Genomic DNA, 13,913 nt, shown 5'->3' with positions numbered 1-13,913 from the left:
CAGGAATCCATCTTTAAGCATTTAAGCTGTACCATAGCATAAGTCTAGATTTTTAATGAAAAAAAAAAAGCTGATGGCCTGCATAGGTATTTACAGCATCTTTTGTCCCCAAAGTTTAGGGAAATGTTAATGTTTTATCTGTTCATAAGGATCCTTTTAGGGTATGCCAAATGTGATCTATTGTAGTAATTTAGCACCTTTTTGTATGCAAAAAACATAGTATATTTTATAGTCTCATGCAAGTTGGTTTTATATGGAATTATGGATAAATATGTAAGAATGTTGTTAGCTTTTTGTTATCTACTTAGTTTGGCATGTATCATTGGATCAGACCATAAAAGCTGTGCTAAATCATTAAATTGTCACTTTGCTTAATGTCTAAAAAGTTAGATTTTAGACATCTAATCTCATCTATTTTTTATTTTACAGGGTCTGCTTTGGCAGCAAATGTTTGCAAAAAAATTACAGGGCGTTTGACAAGTGCTATTGCAAAACAAGAGGATGTTTCTGTCCAATTGGAAGCCTTGGACATTATGGCTGATATGCTCAGCAGGTAACAATCATAACCTTGAAGATGTGTTTCTATAACACGATCTACATAAATTGGCTGTGTTTAGTGGATTGAAAGACAAGTTTGTATTCCTACATATTGAGTAAAGCTGAGCAATTGTTTTAAGTGTGTTTTGGCTTTTTATTCATGCTTTTAAGAGATTCATCAAAGTAGCAATGTTTGCATTCTGTGAAACATTGTGATGAAAATGAGGGGGAAGATTTTGGAGTAAAATGTGAACATTGCTGTAGCAGGCCGTTCAAACGGAGAGTGAAGTCAGTTGTTTTAGTACATTTCATTATTTTAAAAGTCAAAATATTTCCCTAATCTTGATTACTTTTGACAATTGTTAATAGTGAGGTGCATGTAATTACAGAAAATATTTAGTATTTTTTAATGCAGTTAAAGCACAAGTTCACTTTTTTAGAACAAAACATGCACATATGAAGAAAACAAATGTTTTTATTATATTATAGTCTGGAAAGCATTGCACCCATGATCAGGGGTGCAATGTCAGACAAGTCCATACCGCCGTGACGGTTTGAAAGCTGCAGGGCTTGTGAATAAACTAAAAGGGTGCTTATAAGCTTCCTCCGTTTATTCAGAACGACAGGCCATCTACTGCGGTGGCTGACTACGTGTAGTTTATTTGTTCATTTACAGGAAACTGAATGATGCGGTCGTGTGGGTGGAGCCCCACACAGCCACACTGTTTTAGAATTTTGACAGAGGGTGCAGAAGAACCCCTGCCCAATGTCGCACTGATGGGGGGGAAAGAGGCGGCAGGAGCTGGAACATGTTGCATGCTTCACTCTAAAAATGGGTTTAACATATAAAATGTTCCAAAAGGTGAAATTAACTTTGTCTGTTATTTAACAACTTCAATGCCCTCCCTGCCGGTATTTGGTCACAACGGGGGTATTTTTTTTTCTAAACAAATAAAGACACAAAATGTTGAACTCATTTTTTATTTGTTTCTGTTAAACAATTTTGTAAATAAGCAAGTTTTCTCCTTGACTGATGAGCACTAAACGGCTGCACTGGTTGGCAACACTGGACACTGAGGCTGTAATGATGGGTGCTTATGTCAGTGGTGGGCATCCACGGGGGCTATACTGATAAGTGCAGCTCCCCCCCCCAAATCAGGAGAGCAGCTGATTGGCTCTCCTCTTGAGGAAGAGCTGATGCACAACTTTTCCTGTTTAAACCGTGGTTGGACAGAGGCTCTTTACCTAGATCGGCGCACCACCGATCTCCGCACTGCTGCTTGTTATCCTGAAAAATGTCATATGACGTCCAGTCAGGGTAACGGAACCACCGCCCGGCCGTCATTCTGCTAGATGCCAGGCGGGAAGTGGTTAATAAAGCTTATTATGTTGGTGAATGGAAAGACAATTGGTTGCCATTGATTTCTTCACCTTGTTTTTTGCTCTCATAATGAAAGCCATGCTTTTATATAATTAAAGCTTGATTAAAACTTGTTAGGTGTATTTTTCTTTTGGTGACAGATTGATTATACACTAGTTAACCTGTGTGTGTGTTTTTTTTTCTTTTTCTCCCTTCTTCCAGGCAAGGTGGATTGCTTGTTAATTTCCACCCATCAATTTTGAGTTGTTTACTTCCACAGCTAACGAGCCCAAGACTTGCTGTAAGAAAAAGAACCATTATTGCTCTTGGACATCTGGTTATGAGTTGTGGCAACATTGTGTTCATTGACCTCATTGAACACCTATTGGCAGAGCTTTCTAAAAATGACTCCATGTCTACCACCAGGACATATATCCAGTGCATTGCTGCTATCAGTAGGCAAGCAGGCCACCGAATAGGTAAGTGCAGAACTAGGCTAACTAACCAAAAATGTTGACTGGGCAAGGTTTTATTGATGAAAGAAGAAACCTGAGGAAAATTCTACATATTTTGTGCATCAAGGTAAATAATGAAGTGTTTCAGCTGTGAGGGGTCTTAATCCTAGCTATGATTTAGACTGGGTTCACACTACTGTGAATTGGATGTGGATTTCCCTGCATCCAATTCGCATGCCAGGAGATGTGTGACCAGCTCTCTAATTGAGCCGGTTCACACATCTCAAGTGCAAATTGCACAAGAGACATGTGTTTCTCTCTGGTCCGACTTCAGCCCAATATTCGGACTGAAATCGGACCTTAAACTGTGGGGATACTCCTGACCCCTGCTGTGAGCCGCTTCAGTGTGAGACCAGCCTTAAGACCCCTTTGGTTTAAACTAGGGTTGTCCCGATACGATACCAGTATCGGTACCGAGCATTTGCCCGAGTACTTGTACTCGATGCAAATGCTCCGATGCTTCACCCGATACCTGGACAGTCAGGGTGATCAGTGCGGTGGGGCAGTTACAAGCACTGATCACCGCTGACTGTCCTTGTTTACTCCTCCATTCTGCTGCTGTCCCCCTCCGTGCTGCCAACTTTTTCCATGCTGCCGCCGTGTGTGTCCCCCCCCCCCGTGCTGCCGCCGTGTGTCCCCCCCCCTCCGTGCTGCCGCCGTGTGTCCCCCCCCCCCTCCGTGCTGCCGCCGTGTGTCCCCCCCCCCCTCCGTGCTGCCGCCGTGTGGTCCCCCCCCTCCGTGCTGCCGCCGTGTGTCCCCCCCCCCTCCGTGTTGCCGCCGTGTGTCCCCCCCCCCCTCCGTGCTGCCGCCGTGTCCCCCCCCCTCCGTGCTGCCGCCGTGTGTCCCCCCCCCCTCCGTGCTGCCGCCGTGTGTCCCCCCCCCTCCGTGCTGCCGCCGTGTGTCCCCCCCCCTCCGTGCTGCCGCCGTGTGTCCCCCCCCCCTCCGTGCTGCCGCCGTGTGTCCCCCCCCCTCTGTGCTGCCGCCGTGTCCCTCCCCCCCCTCCGTGCTGCCGCCGTGTCCCTCCCCCCCCTCCGTGCTGCCGCCGTGTCCCTCCCCCCCCTCCGTGCTGCCGCCGTGTCCCTCCCCCCCCTCCGTGCTGCCGCCGTGTCCCTCCCCCCCCTCCGTGCTGCCGCCGTGTCCCTCCCCCCCCTCCGTGCTGCAGCCGTGTGTCCCCCCCCTCCGTGCTGCCGCCGTGTGTCCCCCCCCTCCGTGCTGCCGCCGTGTCCCTCCCCCCCCTCCGTGCTGCCGCCGTGTCCCTCCCCCCTCCGTGCTGCCGCCGTGTCCCTCCCCCCCCTCCGTGCTGCCGCCGTGTCCCTCCCCCCCCTCCGTGCTGCCGCCGTGTGTCCCCCCCCCCTCCGTGCTGCCGCCGTGTGTCCCCCCCCCTCCGTGCTGCCGCCGTGTCCCCCCCCTCCGTGCTGCCGCCGTGTGTCCCCTCCCTCCGTGCTGCCGCCGTGTGTGTCCCCTCCCTCCGTGCTGCCGCCGTGTGTCCCCCCCCCCCCGTGCTGCCGCCGTGTGTCCCCCCCCCCCTCCGTGCTGCCGCCGTGTGTCCCCCCCCCTCCGTGCTGCCGCCGTGTGTCCCCCCCCTCCGTGCTGCCGCCGTGTGTCCCCCCCCTCCGTGCTGCCGCCGTGTGTCCCCCCCCCTCCGTGCTGCCGCCGTGTGTCCCCCCCCCTCCGTGCTGCAGCCGTGTGTCCCCCCCCCTCCGTGCTGCCGCCGCGTGTCCCCCCCTCCGTGCTGCCGCCGCGTGTCCCCCCCTCCGTGCTGCCGCCGCGTGTCCCCCCCTCCGTGCCGCCGCGTGTCCCCCCCTCCGTGCCGCCGCGTGTCCCCCCGTGCTGCCGCCGTGTGTCCCCCCCCCTCCGTGCTGCCGCCGTGTGTCCCCCCCCCTCCGTGCTGCCGCCGTGTGTCCCCTCCCTCCGTGCTGCCGCCGTGTGTCCCCTCCCTCCGTGCTGCCGCCGTGTGTCCCCTCCCTCCGTGCTGCCGCCGTGTGTCCCCTCCCTCCGTGCTGCCGCCGTGTGTCCCCTCCCTCCGTGCTGCCGCCGTGTGTCCCCTCCCTCCGTGCTGCCGCCGTGTGTCCCCTCCCTCCGTGCTGCCGCCGTGTGTCCCCCCCCCTCCGTGCTGCCGCCGTGTCCCTCCCCCCCCTCCGTGCTGCCGCCGTGTCCCTCCCCCCCCTCCGTGCTGCCGCCGTGTCCCTCCCCCCCCCTCCGTGCTGCCGCCGTGTGTCCCCCCCCTCCGTGCTGCCGCCGCGTGTCCCCCCTCCGTGCTGCCGCCGCGTGCCCCCCCCCCGTGCTGCCGCCGTGTGTCCCCCCCTCCGTGCTGCCGCCGCGTGTCCCCCCCCCGTGCTGCCGCCGCGTGTCCCCCCCCCCCGTGCTGCCGCCGTGTGCCCCCCCCCCCCCCGTGCTGCCGCCGTGTGTCCCCCCCCCCCCCCGTGCTGCCGCCGTGGGGCCCCCCCCCTCCGTGCTGCCGCCGTGTGTCCCCCCCCCTCCGTGCTGCCGCCGTGTCCCCCCCCTCCGTGCTGCCGCCGTGTGTCCCCTCCCTCCGTGCTGCCGCCGTGTGTCCCCCCTCCCTCCGTGCTGCCGCCGTGTGTCCCCCCCCCTCCGTGCTGCCGCCGTGTGTCCCCCCCCCCCTCCGTGCTGCCGCCGTGTGTCCCCCCCCCTCCGTGCTGCCGCCGTGTGTCCCCCCCCCTCCGTGCTGCAGCCGTGTGTCCCCTCCTCCGTGCTGCCGCCGCGTGTCCCCCCCTCCGTGCCGCCGCGTGTCCCCCCGTGCTGCCGCCGTGTGTCCCCCCCCCCCCTCCGTGCTGCCGCCGTGTGTCCCCCCCCCCTCCGTGCTGCCGCCGTGTGTCCCCCCCCCTCCGTGCTGCCGCCGTGTGTCCCCTCCCTCCGTGCTGCCGCCGTGTGTCCCCTCCCTCCGTGCTGCCGCCGTGTGTCCCCTCCCTCCGTGCTGCCGCCGTGTGTCCCCTCCCTCCGTGCTGCCGCCGTGTGTCCCCTCCCTCCGTGCTGCCGCCGTGTGTCCCCTCCCTCCGTGCTGCCGCCGTGTGTCCCCCCCCTCCGTGCTGCCGCCGTGTGTCCCCCCCCTCCGTGCTGCCGCCGTGTGTCCCCCCCCTCCGTGCTGCCGCCGTGTGTCCCCCCCCCTCCGTGCTGCCGCCGTGTGTCCCCCCCCCCTCCTCCGTGCTGCCGCCGTGTGTCCCCCCCCTCCGTGCTGCCGCCGTGTGTCCCCCCCCCACCTCCGTGCTGCCGCCGTGTGTCCCCACCTCCGTGCTGCCGCCGTGTGTCCCCCCCTCCGTGCTGCCGCCGTGTGTCCCCCCCTCCGTGCTGCCGCCGTGTCCCTCCCCCCCCGTGCTGCCGCCGTGTGTGTCCCCTCCCTCCGTGCTGCCGCCGTGTGTGTCCCCTCCCTCCGTGCTGCCGCCGTGTGTGTCCCCTCCCTCCGTGCTGCCGCCGTGTGTGTCCCCTCCCTCCGTGCTGCCGCCGTGTGTCCCCTCCCTCCGTGCTGCCGCCGTGTGTCCCCTCCCTCCGTGCTGCCGCCGTGTGTCCCCTCCCTCCGTGCTGCCGCCGTGTGTCCCCTCCCTCCGTGCTGCCGCCGTGTGTCCCCTCCCTCCGTGCTGCCGCCGTGTGTCCCCTCCCCTCCGTGCTGCCGCCGTGTGTCCCCCCCCCTCCGTGCTGCCGCCGTGTGTCCCCCCCCCTCCGTGCTGCCGCCGTGTGTCCCCCCCCCTCCGTGCTGCCGCCGTGTGTCCCCCCCCCCTCCGTGCTGCCGCCGTGTGTCCCCCCCCCCCCTCCGTGCTGCCGCCGTGTGTCCCCCCCCCCCCTCCGTGCTGCCGCCGTGTGTCCCCCCCCCTCCTCCGTGCTGCCGCCGTGTGTCCCCCCCCCCCCTCCGTGCTGCCGCCGTGTGTCCCCCCCCTCCTCCGTGCTGCCGCCGTGTGTCCCCCCCCACCTCCGTGCTGCCGCCGTGTGTCCCCCCCTCCGTGCTGCCGCCGTGTCCCTCCCCCCCCTCCGTGCTGCCGCCGTGTGTCCCCCCCCTCCGTGCTGCCGCCGTGTGTCCCCCCCCTCCGTGCTGCCGCCGTGTGTGTCCCCCCCCTCCGTGCTGCCGCCGTGTGTGTCCCCCCCCTCCGTGCTGCCGCCGTGTGTCCCCCCCCCCCTCCGTGCTGCCGCCGTGTGTCCCCCCCCCTCCGTGCTGCCGCCGTGTGTCCCCCCCCCTCCGTGCTGCAGCCGTGTGTCCCCCCCCTCCGTGCTGCAGCCGTGTGTCCCCCCCCCTCCGTGCTGCCGCCGCGTGTCCCCCCCTCCGTGCCGCCGCGTGTCCCCCCCTCCGTGCCGCCGCGTGTCCCCCCGCGTGTCCCCCCCCCTCCGTGCTGCCGCCGTGTGTCCCCCCCCCTCCGTGCTGCCGCCGTGAGTCCCCCCCCCCTCCGTGCTGCCGCCGTGTGTCCCCCCCCCCCTCCGTGCTGCCGCCGTGTGTCCCCCCCCCCTCCGTGCTGCCGCCGTGTGTCCCCCCCCCCCCCCCTCCGTGCTGCCGCTGTGTGTCCCCCCCCTCCGTGCTGCCGCCTTCATGCCCCCCTCCTTTCTGCCGCCTTCATGCCCCCCTCCTTTCTGCCCCCGTCATGCCTCCCCTCCTTTCTGCCCCCGTCATGCCCCCCCTCCTTTCTGCCCCCGTCATGCCTCCCCTCCTTTCTGCCTCTTTAGTTAAAAAAAGGGGTTTTTAATACATCATAAACATAATACATTAACAAAGATATTCCAGTTCCGTAGGAACTATGAATATAAATAGCAAGCTCAATTAATTACATCAGAGTCCCATGTACTTCACAAATGATATATACAAAAGGGTAAATCATAATAATGATACAAATCTTAGATAAAGATCAAGGATCCGTTGTCCAACGAAGTATAGAAGGGACAAGAAAGGCTTGATGTTGCGAAGAACGATGATGTAATGCTACGGCTCTGACCGGTTTCGCGTTGGTGACAACGCTTCTTCAAAGAGCACCTTAAATGAGATTAGCTGAAGAACACAGTACTAAAGTTATACAGCAGAACACGTTCAAAGAAAAACCATACTAAATTAACATTTTATATATATATATATATACACATCAATCCAAAAATATAGTGATTACACGGTGGATAGCAGAGGGGTAGCTGGGCATCACGAGAAGCTCCAAGGTAGGGGATACACCTCAAATGGGGTGTTCCTCAGAGGCAAGCGCAGGGGGCATGTCACCCAACCAACATCGCAAAACACACAGTGGGGACAGGGCAACAATGATGGGCTGATAGAGATAGGAATAGTGGAGGAAAGTAGATAGAGAGAGCATAAACGTTGTATGACTTGCATAAACTAAAATCGTTTAAAAAATTCCAATGTCCAGAAGGAGATTTATATCGATCGGACAGGTGACGTCCATATACTTAATGTAATCAGCTTCAGTGGGTAAGATATCCCCAGGGGGCGGAACTCCAAAGAAAGGATACGTAAAAATAGCACTAATTGGACAAAGAAGTAAATAATAAAAACATATTTTTACTGGGCAATGAAATAGTTAAATCCTAATTGCATAGATAAGAGAATGAAATCTCCATAATGTCAACCTTACCTCCCAAAAGTCTAAGTATTTAAGATGTCAATATAGTAAACCATTTAGCCAAACAAGGGTGTACAGAGGCATATATATAGCACTCGGAGAGGGCTGACACAGCGTATCAGCGGGAGTAACCTGGGAAACAAAGTAAATACAGGACAGGAATAAATTATCTGTCTAAAGAGACAGGATAGTATATAAAGGTTGCTGCTGTAGTTTAAAAAGTTGTCGGCTTACCCAGAGTAACGTTACCGGCTGGTTTAATTGTCCACAGATCTCCCAGGAGAGCTGTAACGATCAGTGCCTATGCATGCCTGGGTTTAAATAGGCCCTGTCCCATCCAGATGACGTCATCAGGACTGGCCGCACATTAACCCCCTGTGAGGCCAATGCTGGCGTCACATGGGGAAACAACACCTCAGAGGGAGACACGCCCCATCTTGTGGTGAGTAATGATATCGCAGCCAAGGCTGCGATATCCTGTGCGGCCACACTGTATGTAAAAAGAGCAATGTATGGTGAAGGGGAATGCGCAACACGGACTGCCCAGCCATGGAAAAAGGAGTCTAATCATGGCCCAGAGACACCACCGCCACCCAATCGTGCATAGCACAAATATCCATATAAAAGTAGAAAAAATATATATGTTGAAACAAACAAACATATTATTGCTATCAGTAGCAGTCTTGGTAAAAAATATATTTGTAAACTTATGCTAATACTTAAAGGAGCTATTGCATAAGGAACAAGGGGGGGAAAGAGGGAAGGACAGGGTGGGATAAGTTGGATAGGGAATTAAGAGTATCAACACATCAAGAGTACCTGTCTCAGGTCCGATCAATATGATAAAGAACGTACAGAGCGTACAAGGTATACAACCTAAACTTGTATACATGTTTAGGTTGTATACCTTGTACGCTCTGTACGTTCTTTATCATATTGATCTGGCCATGATTAGACTCCTTTTTCCATGGCTGGGCAGTCCGTGTTGCGCATTCCCCTTCACCATACATTGCTCTTTTTACATACAGTGTGGCCGCGCAGGATATCGCAGCCTTGGCTGCGATATCATCACTCACCACAAGATGGGGCGTGTCTCCCTCTGAGGTGTTGTGTTTCCCCATGTGACACCAGCGTTGGCCTCACAGGGGGTTAATGTGCGGCCAGTCCTGATGACGTCATCTGGACGGGACAGGGCCTATTTAAACCCAGGCATGCATAGGCACCGATCGTTACAGCTCTCCTGGGAGATCTGTGGACATTCAAACCAGCCGATAATTTATTCCTGTCCTGTATTTACTTTGTTTCCCAGGTTACTCCCGCTAATACGCTGTGTCAGCCCTCTCTAGTGCTATATATATGCCTCTGTACACCCTTGTTTGGTTAAATGGTTTACTATATTGACATCTTAAATACTTATTGACTTTTGGGAGGTAAGGTTGACATTATGGAGATTTTATTCTCATTTATGCAATTAGGATTTAACTATTTCATTGCCCAGTAAAAATATTGTTTTATTATTTACTTCTTTGTCCAATTAGTGCTATTTTTACGTATCCTTTCTTTGGAGTTCCACCCCCTGGGGATATCTTACCCACTGAAGCTGATTACATTAAGTATATGGACGTCACCTGTCCGATCGATATAAATCTCCTTCTGGACATTGGAATTTTTTAAACGATTTTAGTTTATGCAAGTCATACAACGTTTATGCTCTCTCTATCTACTTTCCTCCACTATTCCTATCTCTATCAGCCCATCATTGTTGCCCTGTCCCCACTGTGTGTTTTGCGATGTTGGTTGGGTGACATGCCCCCTGCGCTTGCCTCTGAGGAACACCCCATTTGAGGTGTATCCCCTACCTTGGAGCTTCTCGTGATGCCCAGCTACCCCTCTGTTATCCACCGTGTAATCACTATTTTTGTATTGATTGTGTGTATGTGTGTGTGTGTGTGTGTGTGTATATATATATATATATATATATATATATATATATATATATTATATATTATATAATATATATATATATATATATATATATATATATATATATATATATATATATATTATATATTATATAATATATATATATGTTAATTTAGTATGTTTTTTCTTTGAACGTGTTCTGCTGTATAACTTTAGTACTGTGTTTTTCAGCTAATCTCATTTAAGGTGCTCTTTGAAGAAGCGTTGTCACCAACGCGAAACCGGTCAGAGCCGTAGCATTACATCTTTGTTCTTCGCAACATCAAGCCTTTCTTGTCCCTTCTATACTTCTTTGGACAGACTCTTTACAATGGATCCTTGATCTTTATCTAAGATTTGTATCATTATTATGATTTACCCTTTTGTATATATCATTTGTGAAGTACATGGGACTCTGATGTAATTAATTGAGCTTGCTATTTATATTCATAGTTCCTACGGAACTGGAATATCTTTGTTAATGTATTATGTTTATGCTGTATTAAAAACCCCTTTTTTTTAACTAAAGAGATTGTCTCTCCCGCATTATACTTATACCAGATTATTGTGCCTTTAAAGTCCATGATATGCCCTACAAGCTTTGTGTTTATTGAAATTTTAGGACGCGGCACGTGCTTTACAAACGTATCCACATGTCCACTACATGTGAGGATACTTTCTTCCTGTTTTTTGAGTGTTTAAATCTTGTCTGGGAAGATTTACTATTACTTTTGGTGTTCGTGTTCTACCCAGTCAGAAGATGTTTGAAATCTGCATCAGGTACAAAGAAAGAAAAATGTCAGTGGGCTGGTTAGATGTGTACAGATGTCACACATCACATCATTCTCAATAAGCATCTGCTGCACTGATTTTCTATTTTTTTTTTTATTTTAGGTGAATATTTGGAGAAAATTATTCCCCTTGTGGTAAAATTTTGTAATATTGATGATGATGAGCTCAGAGAATATTGCATTCAAGCATTTGAATCTTTTGTAAGACGGTAAGAATCGATGGCTTCTGTTCATTATTTTTAAAACAAAATAAATTATTAATTTTTGGAATACTAACTTTACTGTGCAAAGTTCAGCTTGACCATTCACTTTGCTGATCTTTAGGCTAGAATTTAAAACTGAGCTTTTCTCTTGTTTGAAATGGTTTTTATTAAATTTTTTTACATATAAAGATCTTGCATATTTTGCAAAACAATTTTCAAATCATTCATAAAAATACAAAACATTCTGAAAATACACATAAATGGATCCATCCTCTAACATGCACTTAAAAATAAATCTAGTGAGCTTTTCTCTTCAACTTAAAATTGGCAGATATATTATATATATATATATATATATATATATATATATATATATATATATATATATATATATATATATATATATATATATATATTCTAATTATAAAGTGGGCTGTTAGTCTGCATTAACAATTCCATAGTGATGGGGTTTTCCCTACAGTTAACTCTAGCTATAGATGTTGAGCCTTATGGTGCTGGCCATCAAAAATCAAGGAAGTGGCCTTTGGGTGCATTGCAGTGTGAGGTAGGGAACCTTATTTGAATATTTCTTACTAATTAGTGGGTGATGAGAGTTGCCTGCTAAAATCGCTGCATTCACTGTCCCTGGTTTGGCTAATGTAAGTGTGTGTTTGATATATAGCGATGGCTCATAACCTGGTTTTTATAGTGCAAAGTTAGGCCTGGTTCACATCTTTGCAGTTTGCATATGCCAGGTGCATTTTGAGTTATTTAATACACATTTTTGATCCATTAAATTCTATGGAACCAAAATGCAGAAAAAAAGTCCCTGGCCCTTTCGATAAAATGCAGATGTGAACGTGATCCATAGGAAACCATGTTAAATTGATTGTAGTATGCTTCTGCAAAACTGTAAACGCACACAAAAAAAATATATAGATGTGAACCAGGCCTTATGCAGTTCTGAATATGGGTAGAACTGACTTGGCGTTTGTGCATGCACCTGTTCACATTAAAAAGTAAGCTTTAACTACTTCCAGCCCAAGGACGTCATATGACATCCTGGACTTTGAGTGGGCAGTTCCAGGCATTATTCAGATGATATATTTTACAGCTGGCGGTTCTGTGTTCCATAAGAACAATCATAGCGACAGCTCGGCCGCATGATTTTTCTTACAGGGGTCATCTTACAGACACCAGATGGCTCCATAAAGAGGACCTGTCGCTCACTATTCCTATTACAAGGGATGTTTACAATCCTTGTAATAGGAATAAAAGTGATAAAGAGAGAGAAAATGTAAAAATTAAAGGTAAAATCAACAATAAAAAAATTTAAAGCGATCCCGTCTCTGCACAGAAGCAAACGCATATGCAAGTCATACCCACAGATGTAAATGGTGTTCAAATCACACGTGAGGTATCACGGCTTGTGTTAAAAAAAAATGGGCTAACTTTTGACTGTTTGTTTTTTTATGTTTTTATTATTCATGAAACCTTTTCTTCCTAAAAAGTTGCAACGGTCGTTATTTTATTCCATTGAGTCTCTGCTAAAAAAAAAAAAAAAAAACATACACTGCTCAAAAAAATTCAAGGAACACTTTGAAAACATATCAGATCTCAACGGGCAAAAATCTCATGCTGGATATCTATACTGATATATGGACTGGGTAATATGTTAGGAATGGAAGGGTGGCACATCATTTGATGGAAATGAAAATTATCCACCTACAGAGGGCTGAATTTAAAGACACACCCCGAAAATCAAAGTGAAAAAATTATACAGCTAGCTAGTTTACCATTTTGCTGAAATTTCATTGCAACAACTCAAAATGGTCCTCAGTAGTTTGTATGGCCCACAAGTGCTTGTATGCATGCCTGACAACATCAGGGCATGCTCCTAATGAGACGACGGATGGTGTCCTGGGGTATTTCCTCACAGATCTGCACCAGAGCATCACTGAGCTCCTGAACAGACAGAGGTGTAACCTGGCGGCACCGGATGGACCGAAACATAAACATTTCTTCATCCTCCAGGAACTGGCTGCATGTTTTCACCACATGAGGCCGGGCATTGTTGTGCACTAGGAGGAACTCAGGACCCACTGCACCAGCGTAGGATCTGACAATGGGTCCAAGGATTTCATCCCGATACCTAATGGCAGTCAGGGTGCCTTTGTGTAGCCTGTAGAGGTCTGTGCGTCCCTCCATGGATATGCCTCCCCAGACCATCATTGACCCACCACCAAACCGGCCATGCTGAACGATGTTACAAGCAGAATGAAGTTCCCCACGGCTTTTCCAGACCCTTTCACATCTGTCGCATATGCTCAGGGTGAACTTGCTCATCTGTGAAAAGCATGGGGCACCAGTGGCGGACCTGCCAATTCTGGTGTTCAATGGAAAATGCCAATCGAGCTCCACAGTGTCAGGCAGTGAGCACACTAGAGGACCTCAGGCCACCCCCATGAAGTCTGTTTCTGATTGTTTGGTCAGAGACATTCACACCAGTGGCCTGCTGAAGGTCATTTTGTAGGGCTCTGGCAGTGCTCATCCTGTTCCTCCTTGCACAAAGGAGCAGATACCGGTCCTGCTGATGGGTTAAGGACCTTCTACGGCTCTGTCCAGCTCTCCTAGAGTAACTGCCTGTCTCCTGGAATCTCCTCCATGCTCTGTGCTGGGAGACACTGTAAACCATCTGGCAATGACACTTATTGATGTGCCATCCTGGAGGACTTCGACTGCCTGTGCAACTTTTATAGGGTCCAAGTATCGCCTTGTGTAACCAATAGTGACACTGACCCTAGCTAAATGCAAAACTAGTGAAAAAGTCAGAAAAGACGAGTAGGGAAAAAAATGAGACGCCTCCACCTGAAAAACCATTCCTGTTTTGGAGGTCGTCTCATTGTTGCCCATCTAGTGCACCTGTTGTTATTTCAATGAACAGGAAAGCAGCTGAAACTGATTAACAACCCCCTCTGTAT

General features: G+C 51.0%; 1 protein-coding gene across 1 annotated transcript in view; it reads left to right on the top strand.

Moving 5' to 3' along the window:
* Window positions 1-13,913, top strand: part of CAND1 (cullin associated and neddylation dissociated 1) — a 68,037-nt gene that overhangs the window by 36,209 nt on the left and 17,915 nt on the right. The window contains exons 4-6 of the mRNA XM_040344047.1: window positions 430-553; window positions 2,120-2,376; window positions 10,833-10,938. Of these exons, the coding sequence (XP_040199981.1) occupies window positions 430-553; window positions 2,120-2,376; window positions 10,833-10,938 (487 nt within the window). The remainder of the gene's footprint in view (window positions 1-429; window positions 554-2,119; window positions 2,377-10,832; window positions 10,939-13,913) is intronic.

This window comes from Rana temporaria, chromosome 3 (genome assembly GCF_905171775.1).
Source record: "Rana temporaria chromosome 3, aRanTem1.1, whole genome shotgun sequence".
NCBI lineage: Eukaryota > Metazoa > Chordata > Amphibia > Anura > Ranidae > Rana > Rana temporaria.
Note: the sequence above shows the minus strand (reverse complement) of the source record. Positions and strands in the feature narration are given on the sequence as shown.